General features: G+C 39.3%; 1 protein-coding gene across 4 annotated transcripts in view; it reads right to left on the reverse strand.

The window, feature by feature from the left end:
• The window catches only part of ADAMTSL3 (ADAMTS like 3), a 381,800-nt gene that overhangs the window by 172,033 nt on the left and 182,970 nt on the right, over positions 1-26,797 (reverse strand). For all 4 annotated transcript variants that reach the window (XM_042242633.1, XM_060408762.1, XM_027957113.2 and 1 more), the window contains exons 8-9: positions 12,090-12,164; positions 1,258-1,415 (exon numbers count right to left, since the gene is read on the reverse strand). In XM_042242633.1, coding sequence (XP_042098567.1) covers positions 1,258-1,415; positions 12,090-12,164 — 233 coding nt within the window. The remainder of the gene's footprint in view (positions 1-1,257; positions 1,416-12,089; positions 12,165-26,797) is intronic.

Here is a 26,797-nt window from a genome sequence, read left to right on the forward strand (position 1 = left end):
TTCAAGGGTCTGACACAAAAGTCACTTCAATGTCTAGGAAAGGCAAGTGAAGTCCAGGAATGGCAACTTAAATGTCTACAAATGTCTATGCCTTCAATGTCAGGATCACGCGAGGGCCCGGTGTGCACCATGGCAAGTGAGGACGTGTGCCCTGTGGAGAAAGCAGCTGTTGCACAGCTGCAGCCAACTATCACCATGGCAGAACGCAAGCTGGTGGTCAGACCTTCCCATTTTTAAAGTGAAGCAGGGAAAAAAAAAGAACACTGGTATTTTAATGTTAAAATAATCTCTTGATTTTTTTAAAGGTTGACAATTTAAAACCCAAAGTTTCAAAACAACAAATCCACCCAGACTGACACTTGGCTGGTCACTCTGGAGGCTGACTTGGCAAACAGGACAGCAGTTTGCAACTCTCCTCTAACTCCAAATGTCTTTCTCTGCTGGCACAGCCAATGCTTTGATGAAACTTTGACAAGTTAACATAGAGCAGTTCTTTAGAAGGCACTGGGTCTTCTCACAGGTAAATATATTCCTGGCAATTGGAGCTCTTGTCTTTCTTCCCTTTCCATTTTGAATGAGTTTCCCAAAACGGATAGATAGGACAAAACCATCCACTGAAACACCCCTTTCTGCTTGTCTTAAGTATTTTCAGTTGTATCAGAAGAATTTCAGGTTGTGTCACCTTGGAAAAACACTGGCCACTGCATTTCATGTCCTCTGAGTGAAAGAAGATGTCCCCGATTTACCCAAGAGAGGGGACACAGAGCCCTGGTCACAGGAAAGAAGAGTTCTTATGAGGGGACCTTGTGACAGGTGTCCAGACAAGTGCTCATGATGAGACATTACTGAGGAAACAGGAAAGGAAGGTAAGGGAGGGGCCTCTGTCTTCTCTGCTCTGCTTTGCAAGGAGAGCAACAGAAGAGTTGTGGTTTAAGACATGGAGCATTTAACCACGGACCATTCTCACTGAACTCCATCGAGAGGTTTAAAACTGAACACAGCAACCAGAGACTACAAATTCAAAACAATCATTCCCCTATAAGAATGAAGTTTGTTTCTTAACTATTGGGGTTAAGGAACAGAACCTTGAGAGAGCTGAATGAGTTTTAAGAACTGACTGTCAAGGTGGAAATAGTAATGACACATGCCCTGTATGATAACAGTCACTGGCTGCCGACCAAACCAACTTGTTCTTTTCCAAATTCAAGACATGCTGGGCCCCTGATGCATGACATTTTATGAAGAGACTCGTCCTACCTTGAAGATGAAATCAGCCATCAGAGGTCCTGGAATCTTAAAGGTCTGCCTCTCTGAGCCCTTCTGAAATTCCACTGTTGTGTTTTCTACAACAAAAACTCCAGGGCTGTTAAAGCTGTGCTCTCCTTTGCTTCCTTGAAGTGTTTTTGATTCAATAACTAAAATTTAAAAATAAAGTTTTAATGAAAGTATCTTAAAAGCATTTCATTTCAAAAGATATTTTAGTACATGTAATTGCATCTGATATCAATACAACATCAGTACATCCACTCAGTTTACAAACACTGATTCAAATTGGGGAAATAAATATATAAGCTTTTTGTGTGTGCATGCTAAGTTGCTTCAGTAGTGTCTGACTCTGTGCAGCTCTATGGACTGTAGCCCACCAGGCTCCTCTGTCCATGGGATTTTCTAGGCAAGAATACTGAAGAGGGTTGCCATGCCCTCCTCCAGGGGATCTTTTTAGCTGTCTATAAAAAGGAGCAAACAAGATTGCTAGCTCCAGTAAGGTCTACTCAACCGTTTGGAGTCATAAGGGCAAGAAGAAAACTTTTCTCTATATTTTTTCATGATGTAGTTATTACTTAAAGGTATGTTACTAATTTTCTCACCTCTTCAGATCATACGCTTAGACTTAACTAAACTACAATAAAATTTGAATTTGCCTTGAGATTATTTTTTTATTTTGAAATAATTATAGATTCACAGGAAGTTGCAAAAGTAGTGAAGAGGTCCTGTATACCTTTCATTCAATTTTACCCAATGGAATGGTTACATCTTATCCAACGATAATACAATATACAAACTAGGAAACAGACATCAGTACAATGTGTGCCTATAGTCCTGTGCTATTTCGTCACACATCACCACAACCAAAACACAGAACAGTGATATCAACACAAAGATCTCTCTCATGTGTCACCTCTTCAGTCACAGTGGCTTTTATTCAAGATTTATTTATTTATTTCCCCTGTCACAAGGCATGCAAGATCTTAGTTCCACGGCCAGGGACGGAACCCATGCTCTCTGCACTGGAAACACAGAATCTCAACCCCTGAATCAACAAGGACGTCCCTCACATTGTGTTTTAAATGAACACTAGTTCTTTCCGATCTCTAAAAGAACACTGCTGATGGTTTAACCAAAATAACACTCCTCCTTTATTTAAATAATTTCTTTCTTTCCGTTTCCTTTTTTTTGGGGGGGGGTATTTTATTTTATTTTTAATTGTAGTATAATTGCTTTATAATGTTGTGTTAATTTCTCCTGTACAACAATGTGAATCAGCTGTATGTGTATATATATCCCCTCCCTCTGACATGGGTATTTTATTCTATTTTTTTTTTTTAGTTTTTTAGTTTTTAAATTTTAAAATCTTTAATTCTTACATGTGTTCCCAAATTTCCTTTCATTTTATAAATGTTCCCATACTTAGTGGAGCTGATTCACCTGCATTTCTGGCTCCAGGTCTACTCCTAACTCACTGCCTTGGCTTTTTATGGCCTATTTCTAAAATGAGGAGTCAGAGCAGACAATCTCCCAGGTCCTCTTCTCTGAAATCTACACTTGACTCACTGGTTCTTTAACCATCTCGAACAAAGGACACAACAGAACTACAACTCCATTCAATCTAATAAAAAGCAACAAAATGATCTGGTTTTAAGAGGCTGCAACCCACATGCTGCTGTGCTTTGGCAGTTGTTTTTTTTTTGTTGTTTTTTTTTTGTTTTTTGCCGATTTCTCTCTGCCACTGGAGCAACTGCAGGAATTCAAGTGCCCTGGACAGACTATTTAACAGGCATTAGGAGACATCCCTGATTATCCCTGACAGGCAGGCTGGGAACTTTTCTGGGAAAATTCAAAGACTGGACACAGGCTCCTTGATCTGCAGGAGTCATTAGTGGTCAAAGAATAATTCTGGCTACCCTCAGACACACAAAACCCCAACCACTTTGGCCCTGATCTCCATGACTGCAGTAGATTTTTGGAAAGTGTGAGATTAAATTCATTTCCTAGTTCCAGTGAAGATATAAAACTGAATGCTATAAAGCGAGTTGTCAGTAAAAATGAGATGGGAAACTAGAGATGGTAAGAGAGCCCTACACTGGATGAATTAGACCTTGAAATTAAAGGAGGAAAAAATCATGAGCATTCAGGTAATATCAAAACATGAAATAAAGTGGGGCAAAATTCATCACCGCAAAGAATAAGGCATACAAAACACCAAGTTTCTCGATGGAGATTGAGCCTGAAGTGACTTGATTAAATTCAAGTAGTGTCCGATGGATTCGGCGGCTGTGTTGGGGCAGTGATTGTTTTACCACTGAGCTGACCTTCTGCATCATAGCTTGCCAAGCTCCATGTGGTTGCAGAGTTATGGCTGCGGAGGGTGGGGGGTGGGGGGCGGCAGCGGGGGTGGTGCCGGGGAGAGGTCAGAATCTGGAAAGGTGATCTGGGGGAAGGGAAGACCAACATGACACCTATCTTTTGACCCATCTGTTCATTTGGTTTTCATTGTTTTTAATGTTTATTTAATTATCTACTTGGGCTTCCCACGTGGTGCTAGTGGTAAAGAACCCGCCTGCCAATGCAGGAGATAAAAGAGACTTAGGTTCGATCTGATCCTTGGGTCGGGATGATCCCCTAGAGGAGAGCATGACAACCCACTCCAGTATTCCTGTCTGGAGAACCTGATGGACAGAGGAGCATAGAGTCACAGAGCTGGACACAACTGAAGTGACTTAGCACACATGCATGCAAGTATCTACTGCATTTTCTGCCTCCTTTAATTTTTTTTCATGACATTTTGTTGTTCTTTTGTTTTCATTTATTTTTAGGCCATGCCATACAGCATATGGGACCTGAGTTCCCCAACCAGGGACTGAACCCATGGTCCCTGCATTGGTAATGCTGAGTCTTAACCACCAGACCAACAGGGAAGTCCCTGAGGTTTTGGTTTTTGATTCTGAGTCCATTCTATTAACTTCAATGTTGTCCAAGATCTTTAGTGATGAAGATGTGAGAATACAAGGTAGAAAACCAGTTTTCAAGTGCATATGAATTACCCAAACTACTCCTCTCCTCCACTTCTCATAAAATATCTTTATTCCAATTCTTGCAAAAGGTTTCCCACTCTCTGGGTCACAAACCCTGGCTGCATACACAGGAGGTCAAAAGCAGGTACCTGGACTTCAACTGCATGACTTGGTTCAGAAATGGGTGGTCAATAAAGCTAAGGGAAGCACTCTGATGAAGCCACCTTTTGATGGTTTGTGGATCCCAGCACTGCTGACACTTCAGATTAACAAGGCCACTGTGATGAATTCACAGTGAAGCAGAGGCCAGTGTTGTTCTTCAGGAGTCATCATTTTTATGGGGGATAAACTTGCTTCTCCTTAGTGCCTATCCCTCTTAAAAGTAATTGGCAGAAAAGGGTTTTTGAAAATCAACAATTCAGACAATGTGTTGATTTATGGATATGTTTTTTAAGTTGTTATTTTAAAACTATTTATTTAAATTGGAGGATAAATACAATATTGTGATGGTTTTTGCCATATATCCACATGAATCAGCCATAGATATGTCTCCCCCATCCTGAATCACCCCCCACCACCTTCTCTCCACCCTATCCCTCCAGGCTGTCCCAGAGTGCCCTGGGTGCCCTGCTTCATGTATCAAACCCACATTTGTCATCCATCCTGCATATGGTACTGTACAGGTTTTAATGCTATTTTTTCTTTCTCTTTTTTTTTAGATATAAATTTATTTATTTTAATTGGAGGTTAATTACTTTACAATATTGTATCGGTTTTGCCATACATTAACATGAATCTGCCACAGGCATACACGTGTTCCCCATCCTGAACCTCCTTCCCACCTCCCTCCCTGTACCATCCCTCTGGGTCATCCCAGTGCACCAGCCTCAAACATCCTGTATCATGCATCAAACCTGGACTGGCGATTTATTTCATATATGATATTACACATGTTTCAATGCCATTCTCCCAAATCATCCCACCCTCTCCCTCTCCCACAGAGTCCAAAAGACTGTTCTATACATCTGTGTCTCTTTTGCTGTCTCACATACAGGGTTATTGTTACCATCTTTCTAAATTTCATATATATGTGTTAGTATACTGTATTGGTGTTTTTCTTTCTGGCTTACTTCACTCTGTATAATAAGCCCCAGTTTCATCCACCTCATTAGAACTGATTCAAATGTATTCTTTTTAATGGCTGAGTAATACTCCATTGTGTATATGTACCACAGCTTTCTTATTCATTCATCTGCTGATGGACATCTAGGTTGCTTCCATGTCCTGGCTATTATAAACAGTGCTGCGATGAACATTGGGGTACACGTGTCTCTTTCAATTCTGGTTTCCTTGGTGTGTATGCCCAGCAGTGGGATTGCTGGGTCGTATGGCAGTTCTATTTCCAGTTTTTCAAGGAATCTCCACACTGTTCTTCATAGTGGCTGTACTAGTTTGCATTCCCACCAACAGTGTAAGAGGGTTCCCTTTTCTCCACACCCTCTCCAGCATTTATTGCCTGTAGACTTCTGGATAGCAGCCATTCTGACTGGCGTGAAATGGTACCTCAGTGGTTTTGATTTGCATTTCTCTGATAATGAGTGATGTTGAGCATCTTTCGATGTGTTCGTTAGCCAGTGCTATTTTTTTCAAATTAAGGTCCAACACCCGGTGAATATGCTGCAGGCTTACACTGTGATATGCAATCCACAGCTCCTGAGAACTGCACTCATAGCCCTTCAATCCTCAGAACTCTCAAGGACCCTCTGTGTTCCTATAGTAGGACAGCTAGTGCTGGGTAAAGATCCCAGGAAATGTATAAATGCTCCCACACTGCAAAAGGCAGAGGATAACAGCCTCTGTTCCTGCTGCTGCTGCTTCCTTTTTTCTCCTCTTCAGGCTTAAATGACTGGGGTTGCAGAGAAGAGTCAAGGAAGAGATGCTAATGCATAGTCAAATAGATGAAAGAGAAATATCCTATGATATCACTTACATGAAATCTTAAAGAAAGATACAAATAAGCTTTGGCATTTGTTAGCTGGCTTAACAAAGAAATATATTGGAAATCCCCTTATCTTCTGCTGCTTACTCTGAAGAATGAAGTTAGTGTTGTCCGAAGAATAAATAAAATTACATACCAGGAAAAAGAAAAAGAGGATCAGAAACCAAGACGCTCTTTTATCCCCAAATCTTCACAACTCAAGTCTACAATAGTACCTTTACCTATTTTGATCCATATTAGTTATTTTTAAAAGAAATAACTAGAAAGATGATGACTGCTCCTAACTACTTCTAGCTGAAAGGCCTGCCCTGAGAAGTATCAGTTCAGGCTTCTTTCAGAAGAGGCAGGGTCATGCTAATTATCCCAAGAGGTCTCAAATTTTAAGAAGGCCACAAAGTATTGTTAGGTAAGTATGTAATGAGCATTTAGCATGGCTTCCTTGGTTATAAATACATCAAACTTATGCTTCAAGTTGTATTTTATAGTGTATGCACACTTTACTCAGCATCCATTTCCTTTGATGAGTCATTATGCTCATGCTTATATTTATACATCTCTATACAGTGAGTCCCCTAAATATAAACCTTCAAGTTGCAAACTTTCAGAGATCAGAATGTGTGCTCGCATGTCCAATCAGTAAGTTAGTTCACATGTCCGGCGTACATTGTCGCAGGTGTGCATCCTCAACCAGTGATCATGCTGTGTGCAAGCAGAGTAGTACAGCATCTTTATTTCAAGCCCAGGATGTCCAGAAGAAAGCATAAAATAGCAGTGATGTAGCTGGTACAATGCAGTGAATTGTGTTAGCTGGGTACCTAGGGTAACTTTGTTGGACTTACAAAACACTCTTAGGATGGACCTCGTTTGTATGTAAGGAACTTACTGTATATGGTCATCAGACAGCATTTAGACAACAAAGAAAAAACAATTCTTACAATCAATCATGGAGGTTTTCAGTTTATGGCATCTTGCCTTCTCCAGTTTATTGCCAGTCAACATATTTCATGTTGAAGTTTTGCTTCAATAAAATCCCTTTTGCAATAACCCTCTTATTAATTCCATTTTTGAAATTTTAGGGAAATCTGGAGCTGTGTGCTTGATATAATACTGAGGCCACGCTTGCAAAAGGACTGGAAATTCAGGCTCTAATCACCTTGAGGCAATATGCAAGATGGGTATTATGTAATTAAATTCCACAGCAAAGAGACTAACATTATGTTACTGAGTATCCTCGGTTTTTAATGATGTGCCTTTTTGAGGGTGGCACTTAATACAGATCTTAAAAAGAATGATTTATTTCTGCAAAGTCAGCTTAATTTCAGGACTATATCTTTGGAATAAAATTAAGAAAACTCTTATACAAATCAAGAAAATAAAACCACATCTATATTAAGATGTTGAGAAATGCTAATTAATTCCTTTGTAAATGAAGCCAGTTCATTCTCTTCACTGGCAGAGAAAGGCAATTTTCAGAAACACTTCTGAGCCAGTTTTGAGAATGTTCAGACGGAAAAATACTCCAAGCAAGAGATCTTATCACTTTTGGAGAAATGGGAATATTTTTGAGCTCTATTCTTGGGACAGTGCCAGTCTTGAGTATTAAAGTTATATTTAATATGCCAGAATAGGTATGTATGTAAATGAGTATTTTACCTCAAAGTATTCATCTTTACTAAACCTGTTTACTGCCTACTTATTCTGCTTTTTGAGCTTCTTAAGCTCTCTTTAGAGATGAATTTTAAATAACTGTCTTTAGTATCATGAAAAAATCAGGCCCAGTCATTGCATATTTTTATTTTCTAAAATATCTTTTTGATATGCTGTAAAATTCACATGCCATAAAATTCACTCATTTAAAATATAGTTTTGTGGTTTCAGCATATTCACAGAATTGTGAAACCATCACCACAATCTAAGTTTAGAACATTTTTGTCACCACTCCTCCAAAGAAACCCCATATCCATTAACAGTCCCCAGACCTGCCACCAACCCAACTCACCCTTGCTCTACGCAAGTGCTAACCAGCTTTCTGTCTCCTTAGATTTGCTTACACTGGACACTTTATATAAAGACAATCATATATTAATAACATGTGACTTTTTTGTGACTCATTTCTTTCACTTAGCACAATGTTTTCAAAGATCTTATCTATTGTAGCAGGCTTTCTGTGGCGCTAGTCATAAAGAAAATGCCTGCCAATGTAGGAGATATGAGACTTGGGTTCCATTTTTAAGTAGGGAAGATCCCTTGGAGTAGGAAATGGTAGCCCACTCCAGTATTCTTGCCTGGAGAATCCCATGCATAGAGGAGCCTGGCAGGCAACAGTCCACAGGGTCACAAAGACGTGGACATGACTGAGCACAGAGACATCTATTGTAGCACATGTCAGGGACTTCATTCTTTGTTACAGTCAAATAATATTTTACATATGCCACATTTTATTTACCCATTCATCTGTTAATGGACATGTGAGCTGTTTTCACATCTTGGCTATTATGAATTATACTGCTATGAATATCCAAGCTAGGCTTCAGCAATACGCGAACCGTGAACTTCCAGATGTTCAAGCTGGTTTCAGAAAAGGCAGAGGAACCAGAGATCAAATTGCCAATATCCACTGGATCATGGAAAAAGCAAGAGAGTTCCAGAAAAACATCTTTTTCTGCTTTATTGACTACGCCAAAGCCTTTGACTGTGTGGATCACAAGAAACTGTGGAAAATTCTGAAAGAGATGGGAATACCAGGCCATCTGTCTTGCCTCTTGAGAAACCTATATGCAGGTCAGGAAGCAAGTTAGAACTGGACATGGAACAACAGACTGGTTCCAAATAGGAAAAGGAGTACTTCAAGGCTGTATATTGTCACCCTGCTTATTTAACTTCTATGCAGGGTACATCATGAGAAACGCTGGGCTGGAAGAAGCACAAGCTGGAATCAAGATTGCCAGGAGAAATATCAATAACCTCAGATATGCAGATGACACCACCCTTATGGCAGAAAGTGAAGAGGAACTAAAAAGCCTCTTGATAAAAATGAAAGAGGAGAGTGAAAAAGTTGGCTTAAAGCTCAACATTCAGAAAACGAAGATCATGGCATCTGGTCCCATCACTTCATGGCAAATAGATGGGGAAACAGTGGAAACAATGTCAGACTTTATTTTGGGGGGGGGTCCAAAATCACTGCAGATGGTGATTGCAGCCATGAAATTAAAAGACGTTTATTCCTTGGAAGGAAAGTTATGACCAACCTAGATAGTATATTCAAAAGCAGAGACATTACCTTGCCAACAAAGGTCCATCTAGTCAAGGCTATGGTTTTTCCAGTGGTCATGTATGGATATGAAAGTTGGACTGTGAAGAAAGCTGAGTGCCGAAGAATTGATGCTCTTGAACTGTGGTGTTGGAGAAGACTCTTGAGAGTTCCTTGGACTACAAGGAGACCCAACCAGTCCATCCTAAAGGAGATCAGTCCTGGGTGTTCTTTGGAAGGACTGATGCTAAAGCTGAAACTCCAGTACTCTGGCCACCTCATGCGAAGAGTTGACTCATTGGAAAAGACTCTGATGCTGGGAGGGATTGGGGGCAGGAGGAGAAGGGGACGACAGAGATGAGATGGCTGGATGGCATCACTGACTCGATGGACATGAGTTTGAGTGGACTTCGGGAGTTGGTGATGGACAGGGAGGCCTGGAGTGCTGCTATTCATGGGGTCACAAAGAGTCGGACACGACTGAGTGAGTGAACTGAACTGAATATTCAGTACTTCATAGTTTTGAACCAAAATGTTATTTTACAATGTGATCATTCAAATCATTCACAGATCTAAATGATTTTCACCTGTTGTCAAACATCAAGTTGGCATTTACAAGGATGAAGATTTAGTCTCATTGAGTGGTGGGCTGGGACTCCCCTGGTGGCCCAGTGGCTAAGACTCTGTGCTCCCAGTGCAGGGGCCCGGGTTCCATCCCTGGTCAGGGAACTAGATCCCACATGCCACAACTAAAGATCTTACGTGCCACAACTAAGACCTGGCACAGCCAAATAAATAAATTTTTAAAAAGAAAGAGCTCTGGTGGGCTTTAAGCCATTTTAAGAAGAAGCCTTAAAAAATGTTTTGATGCATTATTCTAGAGAAGGCCTTGAGTGAACTGACCATTATATGGTTGTAAACATTTTAATATTTTAAATCAGTCACACTCTTTTAGTCATAATTCATACAATAAAGTAGGGTTAAATAAAAAGACTTTCCAATAATGGCTCACTCTCACTGTCCTAAACATATTTTCTTCCTTCCCTAATTTAGGCCCTAATGTACTATGAAGTTTTTTTTTAAGATTTTTAATCTATATCCTTGGTGACAAACACATTTTGACATAAACATTCCTCAAAGGACATTACTGTTTAGAATATCAGTACTGAATCTAAAATATACAAACACACACACATGCACATACACACTTGAAAGCTACAGAAAATGCACAACGCTGAGAAATTCATACAACTTGAAAATCTAAGATGGTGGCTCAGGAGAAACAAAAAGGCAAAATATGCAGCATTTTAATCCAGTGGACCTTGATTTGTGTAGTTTTAAAATAGCTATATTTATAACTACTTAGTGTTTTGTACTTTTTACAGAAAGATAGAGCTGAACACAGTGAGCTTCTTCAAGGTCAGGGATCCAGTCTTGGCAGAGACTCAACTTCCCCAGAAAAAGACTAAGAAAGTGCTTCGCATGGCCACAGGAAACCCTGGGAGAGAAATACACAAACTTCGGTATTACCAGTTTCTTTGGGTCTTAAGAGACCAAAAAGGGCTTCCCTCATAGCTCAGTTTGTAAATCATCTGCCTGCAATGCAGGAGACACAGGTTTGATTCCTAGGTTGGGAAAATCCCCTGGAGAAGGAAATGGCAACCCACTCCAGTATTCCTTCCTGGAGAATCCCATGGACAGAGGAGCCTGGTGGGCTACAGTCCATGGGGTCGCAAGAGTTGGACACAACTTATCAACTAAACCACCACCAAGAGACCAGAAAAGCTAAGACAGAGGAGATGCCATGTGACTTTGAACAAAGAAACATACAATCCTAACCCTTTATTGTTTCAAACTCTTAGGATTCTGGAAAACCAGTGTTTACTTTCAGTGCCCCCTAGATCTAGGCTATGATGTGCTGTCAACAGAGCTTGTACTTGTCAGCTTTATTCACTGATGCAGCTCTGTGTTTTAAATTTTGCTTTGCTGTTTTTCATTCCAAACTGTTGAGATCTCCAGAAGACTCTTGAATCTAAGTTTACTCTCCACATAAAAAATAGTTCATTTCACATATAACTTGATTTCTTCTCCTGTGAGAGGATTAATCCCAAACTGGTGTACTTCCCACTAGGACATGAGAACCAAAAAAATCAGGGTCACAGATCATTCCCTAGAGATATAGACTATTTCAGTGGGCGTGCTCGGTTGTGTCTGACTCTTTCGCGACCCCATGGACTGTAGCCCACCAGGCTCCTCTGTCCATGGGATTTCTCTGGCAAGAATACTGGAGTGGATTGCCATTCCCTTCTCCAGGGGATATTCCTGACCCAAGGATCAAATTCACGTCTCCTGAGGCTCCTGCATTGGCAGGCGGATTCTTTACCCCTGGTCCACCTGGGAAGACCTAGACTATTTCAAGGTGATAAGCAAAACCATTAAGATGTTGACCTATTCATTAATACAAAGAAGTATATATACATACATACGTTTTCTTTACTAAATAAGCTTTCAGAAAAGAAGAAAAATGTTAAGATTAAATCTTGCTTACAGAGATGTGCAGGTCCTTTCACTGTAATTCTCACACTTCGACTTCCCAAAGGAACAGCAATTACATTTTCTTCCCCTAGGAAAGAACACAAGACAAATGTATTAAAACTTCTGTACTAAAGGCCCATTGAAATAAGCAACTCAATCAAAACTAAGGGCATGCATGAAGTGTTCTTAATTGTATTTCATTTCCATCTTCAGTCAGGAAATCTTCAGAAAATGGCTATTGTGTCTAAGGCATGTTAATATATGGACATAATTCCATATAAATATTGGGTTGGCCAAAACATTCGTTTTTTTATGTAAGATGGCTCTAGTAGTGCTCAGTTGTCTTTAACTTCATTAGAAACAATTTTTTTAGACTGTATTAAGACAGCTGTCATATCAGTGTGCATTTAAAAGATAACTTACAAAACTGGTAAATTTTTGTGTAGCCATGTTAATAATAAAGATGGAAGAAAAAAAGCAACATTTTCAGCATATCATGCTTTATATATTATTTCAAGAAAGGTAAAAACACAACCGAGAAGCAAAAAAAGATTTGTGCAGTGTATGGAGAAGGTGCTGTGATTAACTGAATGTGTCAAAAGTGGTTTGTGAAGTTTCATGCTCAAATTTCTAGCTGGACAATGTTCCATGATGCAGTAGATCAGTTAAAGTTGATAGCAATCAAATAGAGTTACTGAGAACAATCTATGTTATACCACGCAGAGATAACCAACATACTCAAATATCCAAATCAAGTGTTGAAAATCATTTGCACCAGCTTAGTTATGTTAATCATTTTGATGTTTGGGTTCCACATAAGTTAAGCAAAAAAGAATCTTCTTGACTCCGCATGTGATTCTCTTCTTAAATGTAACAAAAAGTCCCATTTTTAAAAACAAATTGTGACAGGCAATAAATAGGGGATGCTGTACAGTAATGTGGGACAGAAGAGATCATGGGGCAAGGGAAAAGAATCCATCAACAACACCAAAGGCCAATCTTCATCCAAAGAAGGTGATACTGGGTGATATGGTGGAATGGGAAGGGAGTCCTCTATAATGAGCTTCTTTCAAAAAACCAAATGATTAATTCCAACAAGTAATGCTCCCATTAGACCAACTGAAGACAACACTTGATGAAAAGTGTCCTGAATTATTCAACAGAAAACCCATAATCTTCCATCAGGATAATGTAAGAGTACATGTTTCTTTGATGACTAAGGCAAAAACTGTTACATCTTGGCTGGGAAGTTCTGACTCATCCACCATATTCACCAGACACTGCTGCTTCGGATGTCCCTTCAATTTGGTCTTTACGATACTAGCTTCAGGGAAAATTTTTTAGACTGTATTAAGACAGCTGTCATATCAGTGTGCATTAAAAAAAAAACCTTACAAAACTGGTAAATTTTTGTGTAGCCATGGAAGACTGTAAAAAATTCCCTGGAAGACTGTAAAAAGCACCTAGAACAGTTCTCTGCTCAAAAAGATTAGAAGTTTTGAGAATATGGTATTATGAAGTTGCCTGAAAAATGGAAGAAAGTAGTGGGAAAAAATGGTGAATACATTATTCAATAAACTTCCTGGTGAAAATGAGAAATGTTTCTTTTACTTTAAAAAACTGAAGGAATTCTTCAGCCAATCTATTTTTTAAAAACATTAAAGAAAAATTAAAATAAATGCACTGATCAACTTGAGTGAGTCCACAAACTAGGGCCCTAAGGTCATATTCATTCATTTGAGATTGCTTTTGCCCTACAAAGGCAGAGGTGAGTAACTGTAACAAAGACAATATGGCTCACGAAGACTAATATACTTACTACATGGTTCTCGGCCAAAATGTTTTGACAATACCTGGCCAAGATAATTATTGCATGGAAATCAGGGGCCCCTGGCCCCTGAAAAGAAAACAGATTTTTTTTCTTGCTGTTACACATTCTGAAATTAATTTTCATGACCACATAATAATCCAAGGGTATATGAAATTCTCAGAGAAGGCAATGGCACCCCACTCCAGCACTCTTGCCTGGAAAATCCCATGGACAGAGGAGCCTGGTGTGCCGCAGTCCATGGGGTCGCTAAGAGTCGGACACGACTGAGTGACTTCACTTTCACTTTTCACTTTCATGCATTGGAAAAGGAAATGGCAACCCACTCCAGTGTTCTTGCCTGGAGAATCCCAGGGACGGGGGAGCCTCATGGGCTGCCGTCTATGGGGTCGCACAGAATCGGACATGACTGAAGCGACTTAGCAGCAGCATATGAAATTCTATCCCCAAGTCTCCTATTTGATAATCAAGTCTACGACTAAATGATATTAGTACATCATCAACAATATGAATTACTTCAAGCAGATGTTGTGTTTTGTTTGTTTAACTTACAGAGAAGAGTTTTTGATAGCCTCTGGGTGAAGTTCTTGAATCAAAAGATGTCACTATGTTTATTGACTTGTTTATAAGTTTTATCAAATAAAAATACTTTTTACTATTAAAATTAGAAAATTCAAAAAGCATTCCAGACAAAATAAAGCTATTTCCAATCCAACTGCCCAGAGATCACTTCTAGCACTGTGATAAATATCCTTTCCTGATTTTATATTTGTTTGTTTTTGACACACATACATGTAAAAAAATGAACACTATTTAAATGCTCACTATTTTGGGAGGAGTTAGATAAACAGTGATACGTCCAGGCTAAGGATCTTTCCAACCTAGAGATTGAGCCTGTGTCTCTTGCATCTCCTGCATTGACAGGTGAATTCTTTGCCATTAGCATCACCTAGGAAGCCCTGAAGGAATACTCTGCAACTGATAAAAGTAACAATGGGAGGCCGCATTACTTGATGTGGAAAGACTGCTAGCATATATACTGATTCATGAAAAAAGCAAGTTAATATATGTTTTTACCCAGTGTTGTCTTAGATAAGTACAATCATTTGTTTTCCTGGTAGTTGGATCACTTGTGAATGTATCCTCAAGCAGCATATTGCTTAATTTTGCTTGTTTGGGACCTTGGTTAAAATAGAAAGAAACTACATAAATATGTAGTAAGAATAAGAATCACATATTTTTATGTGATTTGCTTTTCTTTGAACAATGCTGTTTATTTGAAATCAAGTCATGTTGATGAGCCTAATTGTCCTTCATTCACTTTCACAACTGTACACAACATAATAGTTAAATTAAACATCTTTGAATCTCCTTTTCCAGAAAAAAAAGAAAAGAAAAGAAAAAAAGCAAGTTAAAAAATAATTACATGGCCAACTATATCTTGAATATGATGTCAAAACCATAGGTAACAGATGAAAAACATAAACTGGACTCCATCAAAATTAAACTTTTCCACATCAAAGGGCGCTAGCAATAGAGTGAAAAGGCAAGGCATGCAGTGGGGGAAAATGTCTGTAAATCATGTACCAAATAAGGGTTAATATTCAGAACAGATGCAGAGTTTCTACAACCCAACAACAATGACAACAAAAATCACCCCAATTCAAAAAGTGGGCAAAGGACCTGAATAGACATTTTTCCAAGAAAGGAAATGCAAATGTCAATAAGCACAAAGAAACAGGCTCAACATCCCTAATCATTAGGGAAATGCAAATCAAACCCACAAGGAGATATCACTTCACACTCAATGCTGCTGCTAAGTCACTTCAGTCGTGTCCGACTCTGTGCGACCCCAGAGATGGCAGCCCACCAGGCTCCCCTGTCCCTGGGATTCTCCAGGCGAGAACACTGGAGTGGGTCGCCATTTCCTTCTCCAATGCATGAAAGTGAAAAGTGAAAGTGAAGTCGCTCAGTTGTGTCCGACTCTTCGCGACCCCATGGACTGTAGCCTACCAGGCTCCTCCGTCCGTGGGGTGCCATTGCCTTCTCCATCACACTCACTAGGATGGCCATTATTAAAACAAACAAACAAACAAAATAACAAGTGTTGGTCAGGATGTGAAGATATTAGAACCCTTGTGAACAGCTGATGGAAATATAAAATAATTTTTCAATCACTATGGAAAACAGTTACTCAAAACATTAAATATAGAGTTATAATATGGTTCAGCAATTCTACTTCTGGGTATACCCCAAAGAACTGAAATCAGGGACTCATACAGATATTTGCACATGCACATTCACAGCAGCATTGTTTCAGCCAAAGATGAAATCAACCTAAGTGTCCATTCACTGATGAGTGGAACGCTATCACGTGGTAAATATATACAATGGGATATTTTTCAACCTTAAAAAGTAAGGCAATTCTAGGACTTCTCTTGTGGTCCAGTGGTTAAGAATGTGCCTTACAATGCAGGGGATGCAGATTCAGTCCCTGGTAGGGGAATGAGGATCCCACATGCCTCAAGTCAATTAAGTCAGCACACTGCAACTACTGAGTCCATGTGCTCTAGAGCTGATGTGCTACGACAAGAGAAACCCACATACCACATACTGCACCTAGAGAAAGCCCTCATGCTGCAACAAAGGTCTGGGGTGGCCAAAATGAAAAAAAAAATTTTAAGTATTTTTTAAAAAAGTAAGACAATTCTGACACATGCTATGACACATAGATAAACCACAAAGATACTATGCTAAGTGAAATACACCAGTCACAAAGGGATATGTATGATTCCATTTATATGAGGTATGTTAAGTTCATAGAGACAGAAAGTAGGATGGCTTTTGGCAGGGGATGGGGTAAGACATATTATCACAATCTATCTCTAGAACTTTTCTCATTTTGCAAAACTGGAAGTCTGAGCCCACTAAATAATAACTCTCCATTCTTTCTCATCAGACCATTGACAGTGGTTTCCTCCCAGGAAAGAAAAGAATTCTGGGAGTGCCTGAATGGAAACAGTTCTATATTTTTTGAGTTTTCTATAATAAAAATGCACCAATGAGTTACTTTAAAATACAATTTTTTAAAAAGCTAAAAACATTATTTACAGAGGAAAAAAAAGAAAATAAAGGACCAGGGCCAAAATGTTTTTCAAAACCTTAAGCAAACAAGCAAGTTGCAGATAATAGGAAATTGAAAGCTTCCCAGTTAGTGAATACCAGCTAAAATAACTGATACCCAAACCAAACACAGAGATCACATAAATAAATATGTGAACTAAAATTAATTATCACTATGGATGTAAAAATAATAAATACAATAAAGCAAATAAATTTCAGAACTCTATCTTAAGGATCACACATCATGACTAAATACAGTATATTATAAAAATGAATGATTGATTCAGCATCAGAAAAAGTATTAATATAATTGGTTATAATAACAAATCAAGTGAGTTAAATATTATGAACATTTTAATGAATATAAAAAGGTATCTGACAAAACTCAGCATGCATTACAATAAGATTCCTTTTAAAACCAAGGACAGAAAAAAATACCCTCAGTTTAATAAAGAATCAGAAGCCATGAGCAGATTTAATGGTGAAATATTAGAATTATTTCCACCATGGTTAGGAACACACAAAAATTATCATAATTTTCCCCCACACTCTTGTCAGTGTAAGTAGAAAATAAATTAGAGGAATATATATTGGAAATAAAAAATTTAAAACGTTAGTTGTAGATAATATAACTACTTAAAATTCAATAAGAAAAAAATTATTAGAGACCAATATTCCTAATGAATATAAATGCAACAAGTCTCAATAAAATACTGGCAACCATGATCAAGTGGGCTTTACTCCTGGGATGTAGGAGATGGGACAGTTCATCAAATACAAATCAATCAATATAATACATCATGTTAATAGAATAAAAGAAAAATCCTATTATCATCTCAATAGATAAGAAAAACCATTTGAGAAAATTCAATAATGATAAGAATAAGAACGAAACAAATTAGGCATAGAAAGAACATATCTCAAAATAACAAAGGGTGTATAGGACATACCCACAGCCAACATCATACATAATGTGCTTTTTATGCTTTGTTCTGTATTTTCCAATTTTATATAATAAAAATGTATTTTTTCTTACGATTTTTTAAATTATTTAGGAAATTTTCCAATGGCTTCAGATTTTATGATGGCATCTCCAGTAATAGAGAGTGACAAGGATTTTCAAATGGAGTCAGAAGAATAACGATTCTTAATAAGCTGAGGCTGGCCAAAATCCAAAGGACAATAACCAAAAACCTGTATACTTCATGGTGTCATTATTTAAGGTAGAAGAGTCAATTATATTTTGTTGATGAATATACAGTACAATTTAACTTTTTATTTGGTGACTTCCGTGAGAAATACCTCTATTTTAAAATGATAAAAACAAGGAAATCATAAAATAAGCTTTAAATAGGTCCACAGATACATGGTCTTCATTTTTCTTTCTTCTATAGTTTCAAAGTTCTCTGCAGTGAAAAGGGCTTGGAAGCAAAGATTCCCCAGTGACAGTAAATATTGCCTATGTTTTGGGCTCTAAATACCATTCCCCACTAAAAAGAATCAAGACTTCATGAAAAAAAAAAAAAACACACACACAGGCAATTCTAGGTCTGGAGAAGCAAAAAAAAATTCAAAGTACGCCTAGAACACCCTGTTGTCTCAGAACACAGAGCAGTGTTTAAACTCCAAAGGAATTATGTCGAAAGGGTTCAGCAGGAACTGCTCCCACTGGCCACATTTTGGACAATATGCAGCCCCACATGAATAGTGTCTATAATATGACAAAACATAAAACAAAAATCTCTGAATACAGAGTGAGAAATGAAAAACAAAAAAGACCGGGGAGCTTCTTTACAGAAGAATATCAGAAAGTAAATATAGAGGTAAGGAAAGAATTAGAAAATTGCCATTTGTAACCAAACCCCAGAATAAGCACTATTTCAAGCAAGGGTCAACAATAGATACTAAACCCCATGTGAGAAACTACTGCAAAACAGAATATTTAACACCTTGAGATAACATTCTGTAGGTTTCTTACAAGGAAACAGATCTGCATAAGATAGTGATCTGTTTCCCCACCTTAGACCACTGATCAAACTCAACACTGCTATGTCACAGACTTCCTGATGTAATACAATATACAGCACTTTGTACCATGGTTGACGTGTTCCTACCTAGACAGATGTCCAGTCCAGTTCCAATCAAGCCTTGGATCTCAGTGCTCTGTTTATAGGAAATATTGAGAGAGAACCACAAATAAAGTGGCAATCAGATAAACCCACAAGATGGGAAATTCTATAAGACAAATGGGATGAACACATTACAAAGTCAATATTATGAAAAAATAAATGGTCTAAATAAGAGACACATCTGTTGAGAAGGAATGTTATGGAGGCTTTTTCACAGAATAGCTACACTGACCAGGGCTTCCTTGGTGGTTCAGTGGAAAAGAATCCACCCGCCGATGCAGAAGACCCGGGTTCAATCTCTGGGTCAGGAAAAACCCCTGGAGAAGGTAATGTCAACCCACTCCAGTACTCTCGTTTAAGAAAATCCCATGGCCAGAAGAGCCTGGTGGGCTATAGACCATGGGGTTGTAAAGAGTCAATATGACTGAGAGACTAAACAACAACAACAACAAGAGAGACATCTATGTAACGAAAATTGTTTTGAAAATAATAAATAAGAAATCTCTCCTAAGAAATCCTCTTTGGGTAGATCAACTGGGCTAAGTAACTCTCTTAGAAAATCTTTGTGAACTTAAACTGTGGTGTCTTTGAGGAGCATTTATCCTGTGTGTGTATGTGTGTGTGTGTGTGTGCACACATTCCAACTGCTATTCACTGACAGTTGAACACTCAAGTGAAACCTCTCAGACTAGAAACCCTGGCACTTTATTTTAGTCAGGTGGTTCACACTTGGGGGAAATACATGGCTGTGTAGAGGGAAGTGAACCCTCAGTTGCTTACAATACTACCTTGTCAGAAAATGCATATTGCAGGGCAGCTGGGCAAGGCTAGGAAGGCAGCAATCTGTAACAGTCCTCACCTAAGGATTTAACATCCTGTGGTCCACTGGAGAAAGGAAAGGCAAGCCACTTCAGTATTTTTGCCTTGAGAACCCCATGAACAATATGAAAAGGAGGATACCAAAAGTGGAACTCCCCAGGTCATTAGGTGCCCAATATGCTACTGGAGATCAGTGGAGAAATAACTCCAGAAAGAATGAAGGGATAGAGCCAAAGCAAAAACAATACCCAGTTGTCGATGTGACTGGTGATAGAAGCAAGATCCGATGCTGTGGGGATGACCCAGAAAGTTGTTATGGGGAGGGAGGTGGGAGGGGGGTTCATGTTTGGTAATGCATGTAAGAATTAAAGATTTTAAAATTTAAAAAATAAAAAACTAAAATTAAAAAATAAATAAATAAATAAAATAAAAAAATAAATAAATACACAATAAAGCAATTAAAAAAAAATATTGCATAGGAACCTGGAATGTCAGGTCCATGAATCAAGGCAAATTGGAAGTGGTCAAACAAGAGATGGCAAGGGTGAACATTTATGAATCAGCGAACTAAAATGGACTGGGATGGGTGAATTTAACTCAGATGACCATTATATCTACTACTGCGGGCAGGAATCCCTCAGAAGAAATGGAGTAGCCATCATGGTCAATAAGAATCTGAAATGCAGTACTTGGATGCAATCTCAAAACGACAGAATGATCTCTGTTCGTCTCCAAGGCAAACCATTCAATATCACAGTTATCCAAGCCTATACCCCAACCAGTAACACTGAAGAAGCTGAAGTTGAACGGTTTTATGAAGACCTACAAGACCTAACACCCAAAAAAGATGTCCTTTTCATTCCAGGGGACTGGAATGCAAAAGTAGGAAGTCAAGAAATACCTGGAGTAACAGGCAAATTTGGCCTTGGAGTACAGAATGAAGCAGGGCAAAGACTAATAGAGTTTTGCCAAGAAAATGCACTGGTCATAGCAAACACCCTCTTCCAACAACACAAGAGAAGACTCTACACATGGACATCACCAGATGGTCAACACTGAAATCAGATTGATTATATTCTTTGTAGCCAAAGATGGAGAAGCTCTATACAGTCAACAAAAACAAGATGGGGAGCTGACTGTGGCTCAGATCATGAACTCCTTATTACCAAATTCAGACTCAAATTGAAGAAAGTAGGGAAAACCGCTAGACCATTCAGGTATGACCTAAATCAAATCCCTTATGATTATACAGTGGAAGTGAGAAATAGATTTAAGGGACTAGATCTGATAGATGGAGTGCCTGATGAACTATGGACAGAGGTTTGTGACATTGTACAGGTGACAGGGATCAAGACCATCCCCATGGAAAAGAAATGCAAAAAAGCAAAATGGCTGTCTGGGGAGGCCTTACAAATAGCTGTGAAAAGAAGAGAGGTGAAAAGCAAAGGAGAAAAGGAAAGATATAAGCATCTGAATGCCGAGTTCCAAAGAATAGCAAGAAGAGATAAGAAAGCCTTCTTCAGCAATCAATGCAAAGAAATAGAGGAAAACAACAGAATGGGAAAGACTAGAGATCTCTTCAAGAAAATTAGAGATACCAAGGGAACATTTCATGCAAAGATGGGCTCGATAAAGGACAGAAATGGTAGGGACCTAACAGAAGCAGAAGATATTAAGAAGAGGTGGCAAGAATACATGGAAGAACTGTACAAAAAAGATCTTCATGACCCAGATAAACATGATGATGTGATCACTAATCTAGAGCCAGACATCTTGGAATGTGAAGTCAAGTGGGCCTTAGAAAGCGTCACTATGAACAAAGCTAATGGAGGTGATGGAATTCCAGTTGAGCTATTTCAAATCCTGAAAGATGATGCTGTGAAAGTGCTGCACTCAATATGCCAGCAAATTTGGAAAACTCAGCAGTGGCCACAGGACTGGAAAAGGTCAGTTTTCATTCCAATTCCAAAGAAAGGCAATGCCAAAGAATGCTCAAACTACCGCACAATTGCACTCATCTCACATGCCAGTAAAGTACTGCTCAAAATTCTCCAAGCCAGACTTCAGCAATGCGTGAACCGTGAACTCCCTGATGTTCAAGCTGGTTTTAGAAAAAGCAGAGGAACCAGAGATCAAATTGCCAACATCCGCTGGATCATGAAAAAAGCAAGAGAGTTCCAGAAAACCATCTATTTCTGCTTTATTGACTATGCCAAAGCCTTTGACTGCGTGGATCACAAGAAACTGTGGGAAATTCTGAGAGAGATGGGAATACCAGACCACCTAACCTGCCTCTTGAGAAATCTGTATGCAGGCCAGGAAGCAACAGTTAGAACTGGACATGGAACAACAGACTGGTTCCAAATAGGAAAAGGAGTATGTCAAGGCTGTATATTGTCACCCTGCTTATTTAACTTTTATGCAGAGTACATCATGAGAAACACTGGACTGGAAGAAACACAAGCTGGAATCAAGATTGCCAGGAGAAATATCAATAACCTCAGATATGCAGATAATACCACTCTTACAGCAGAAAGTGAAGAGGAGCTAAAAAGCCTCTTGATGAGAGTGAAAGAGGAGAGCAAAAAAGTTGGCTTAAAGCTCAACATTCAGAAAACGAAGATCATGGCATCCAGTCCCATCACGTCATGGGAAATAGATGGGGAAACAGTAGAAACAGTGTCAGACTTTATTTTTGGGGGCTCCAAAATCACGGCAGATGGTGATTGCAGCCATGAAATTAAAAGACGCTTACTCCTTGGAAGAAAAGTTATGACCAACCTAGATAGTATATTCAAAAGCAGAGACATTACTTTGCTGACTAAAGTCTGTCTAGTCAAGGCTATGATTTTTCCCGTGGTCACGTATGGATATGAGAGTTGGACTTTGAAGAAGGCTGAGCGCCGAAGAATTGATGCTTTTGCACTGTGGTGTTGGAGAAGACTCTTGAGAGTCCCTTGGACTGCAAGGAGATCCAACCAGCCCATTCTGAAGGAGATCAACCCTGGGATTTCTTTGGAAGGAATGATGCTAAAGCTGAAGCTCCAGTACTTTGGCCACCTCATGTGAAGAGCTGACTCATTGGAAAAGACTCTGATGCTTGGAGGGACTGGGGCAGGAAGAGAAGGGGACGACCGAGGATGAGATGGCTGGATGGCATCACAGACTCGATGGACGTGAGTCTGAGTGAACTCCGGGAGTTGGTGATGGACAGGGAGGCCTGGCGTGCTGCGATTCATGGGGTCGCAAAGAGTCGGACATGACTGAGCGACTGAGCTGAACTGAACTGAACTGAGATTACAGAAAACTTATCTCCACACTACAGTTTTAAATGCTGTCTCTCCTAAACTGCAATTCCCGTCTGTTTCTGTAACTCTCCATAGTATATTAATATTTGATACATCTCATGTCCTTGTGGTACTTTTACAGAGCAGCACCTCCCAGAATTACCTTGAGAACTTATTAAAACACAGATTCCTGCTCCTCCCACAGAGATCCTGTCCCACAAGCTTAGGGTGGAGCCCAAGAATGTGTCCATCCAGCAGCCTCTGTGTGATGCTACTATGGAGCATCTGTGATCTGTGTTTCCGATAGCTTTGAACCAGGGTAAGGGAAAACTCCAGGTCTTTAAGACAGGAAGTCGGGTGGTTCTACAGTCCCAACTTTTCAGGATTTCTCCACCATTCTGCAGAAAGGCACAATTCTAGGTCTGACCAGAAATAGAGGGAGAACCCTGATGAGAAAGAGAATTTTAAAGAGGGAGGGGCCAGCAGCACTAAATGGTCCTCCACTGGGGCTTCAAGTGCCTTTTGGATGAAGCAGTAAAAAGCTTGCTAATGGGATTCATAGACAGTATCAACTGGGCAGTAAGCACAGGAGGCTGCCATCTGAGGAACAAATGACAAAAACGGAGACACAGGAAATGTAAACAGTTTTTCCAAAAGTTGTCAATAAAGCTAAGTGAAAGATTAGGGTGGCAGCTGGAGATGTGGAGAGTTTAAAAAATCTATATACATATACACATATATTATGTATATAATTAGGTAAAATATATGTGTTGTTGAGTTGCTAAGTCGTGTGCAACTCTTTTACAACTCCATACTGGAGTGGGTTGCCATTTCCTTTCCCAGGGGATTTTCTCAACCTAGGGGTTATACCTGCATCTCCTGCATTGGCAGATGGATTCTTTACTGTTGAGCCACCAGGGAAGATATATATATCTTATCCATACACACATAAATATATACACATATACACACACACATATATTTTGCAAATTATACTTCCATTTAAGATGGAAGAGATCTGGTCACACTTAACCCTGATGGGAAAAGGAGACAGAGAGAGAGGATAAAGGAGAGAGATGATAGGTGGGGTGAGATCTCTGAGGAAGCAGAGGGGGCTGGAATCCAGGGCACAGACGGAGGGATTAATTAGCCTTGGAAAGGAAGATGGACACTTGTTCCTCTGTAATGGGAGGGAGCAAAGAATGGATGGGCGCAGCTGCAGGGCGAGGTCTCTACTAACGGTTTCTGTTTTACTGAGCTTTGGGGGTTTTTACAATCTTCTTTGGAGTCTAGCACAGAATCAGTTTTTGTAAATTGTCCATAAATGTTTGAAAAGACAGTATGTTCTCTCAAAATGCAGTGCTCAATAATACCTGTTAATGTAACATGACTTAGTTCCTACTAAGTGTGTTCAAGTCTTCATAACAGTTTTATTTGCTTCAATTTCTTCTTACAGACCTATAGGGCTATTGTTTTCTTTGTACATTTTTTAATGTTTATTTTTGGGGCTTTCCAGGTGGTGCTGGTGGTAAAAAAAAATGTCTCCCAAGCAGGGGACATGGGTTCCATCCTGGGTTGGGAAGATTCCCTAGAGGAGGAAATGCCTACCCAGTCCAATATGCTTGCCTGGCAAATCCCATGGACAGAGGAGCCTGGTGGGCTACAGTCCATGGGGTCACAAAAGAGTCAGATCTTAGTGACTGAGCATGCATGCATGCAAGATTCTACTAGCTTTGATATTAACACTGCTAACACGCTTTCTCGTCTCCCCTGTTACACACACTGGGATACTTAAACCCCAGACAAATGGCCTCCAGGTAAATCCTCCTCAGTTTGGAGCTAACAGGAGCAAGCTGTATCTTGTGTTTCAGGACAGGTGAAGTAGGCACCACTTAAAACCTCCTCTCACAAGTTTGCATATGAGGCCACCAATCAGGTCTTATTTTGGGGCCTCTTTAAAATATTATACTCTCTAATGGTATAGAATCCAATGGTTGAGAACATGGCAGACAGCAGAAGGTTTCTTCTCTACCCCATCTAAACAATGTTCATAACAGCAGGTCCATGACTGGGAAATCTAGATTTGGTGGTGGTATTGGGAACTGGTTGCTGTTGAACACCTTCATTGTTTGGAACTACTTCAAAACATTTCCATTGAAATTTGGGGTGAGATATCCTTGATACTGCTACTTACTATGTCATCTTTCAGGGCTTCTTCTCAACACACTCTGCATTTTTTTTTTTTAATTCTACAAACTACTGGGAGAGGAAATATGGAATCATGGCTAAGATCATAGACCACAGAGTCAGGCAACCTGGGCTGGAATGCCAGCTTCACCTCTTACAACCACTGTGTGACATTGGGCAAGTTTCCTACCTTCTCTGTGCCTCAGTTACATGTGTAAAATGAGAATAGTAATACTTGTTTCAAGGAGTTGTTGAGAGGATTTGAAAACAAAATACATGCAAAGGATGTAGAAGAAAATCTAACCAGCAGTTGGGCTGGGTAAGCACGAGTCATTAAAACCAGGCTGAACACATACGATGCCCCTAGGCACGATCCTGAGTGACTTGAGAAAACTGCCTCCTTTGTTCTAACAAAAAGCCATTCCTACAATCAAGAAAACTGAACTTGTGCAAGCTTAAGTGACTTGTCCAAGATCACAGACTTTCCAAGCAGCAGGGCTGGGGTCAGAACCAAACACTGCACTCTTAACCCTTCTACTGTTGAGACCCAGGTGTCACTGTATAAACTCCCACTCTCCCAGCACAAGTACACTCATTATACTTTGATTTTATGGACCTCACTTGTTTGATTTTGCAATCACTGGGCTGACCTAACGATATGTTAAGTTTGCTTCCACTGACTTCCCTCCCACACATAAACGCTCAAGTCCAGCTGTTCCATCATATTTTCTTCTATGTCTCATTTCCTGCCACAGAGATCACCACTTTGCTAAGTAGCAAAATGTACAGGAAATAAACTGTCCACACAATATTAACTAATCAATAAACATCAGTTTCAGCCCAGGAGGACTGCAATTTATACCACATCATTTATTTACACTATAAAGTCAAGTTAGAACTGCACCCACCTAAATACATACATTCCAACATAACACGAGAAAAGAGATGAACTCTTCTATTACCCTCACTGTGACAATCTCATTCTCACTTTCCCATCTCTGGTTTGTTTTTTTTTAAACTTGGTTGGGTATTTTACTGAATAAAACTTTCGGTCATGCATAATTCATGTTATTTTTTGACCCTGAATTTTTTATTCTTCTGCTCTTTTAGGCTCAAACACATACACACACACACACACACACAAACACACACACACACACCACCCTCCATCTTCTCTCCATTCCCAAAGAATAGAGGAGCTTTTTTAAAGAAGAAAAGTATCGAATAAATGCTAATGCTAATAATAATTATATGAAAAAACTGAAAATAATATTTATCTTCCTTTTTTTATTTTTTTAAATTTATTTTTTTTAATCTTCCTTTAAAACGAGATAATGGATTGGAAGAA

This window comes from Ovis aries, unplaced genomic scaffold, assembly GCF_016772045.2.
Source record: "Ovis aries strain OAR_USU_Benz2616 breed Rambouillet unplaced genomic scaffold, ARS-UI_Ramb_v3.0 scaffold_85, whole genome shotgun sequence".
Classification (NCBI taxonomy): Eukaryota; Metazoa; Chordata; class Mammalia; order Artiodactyla; family Bovidae; genus Ovis; species Ovis aries.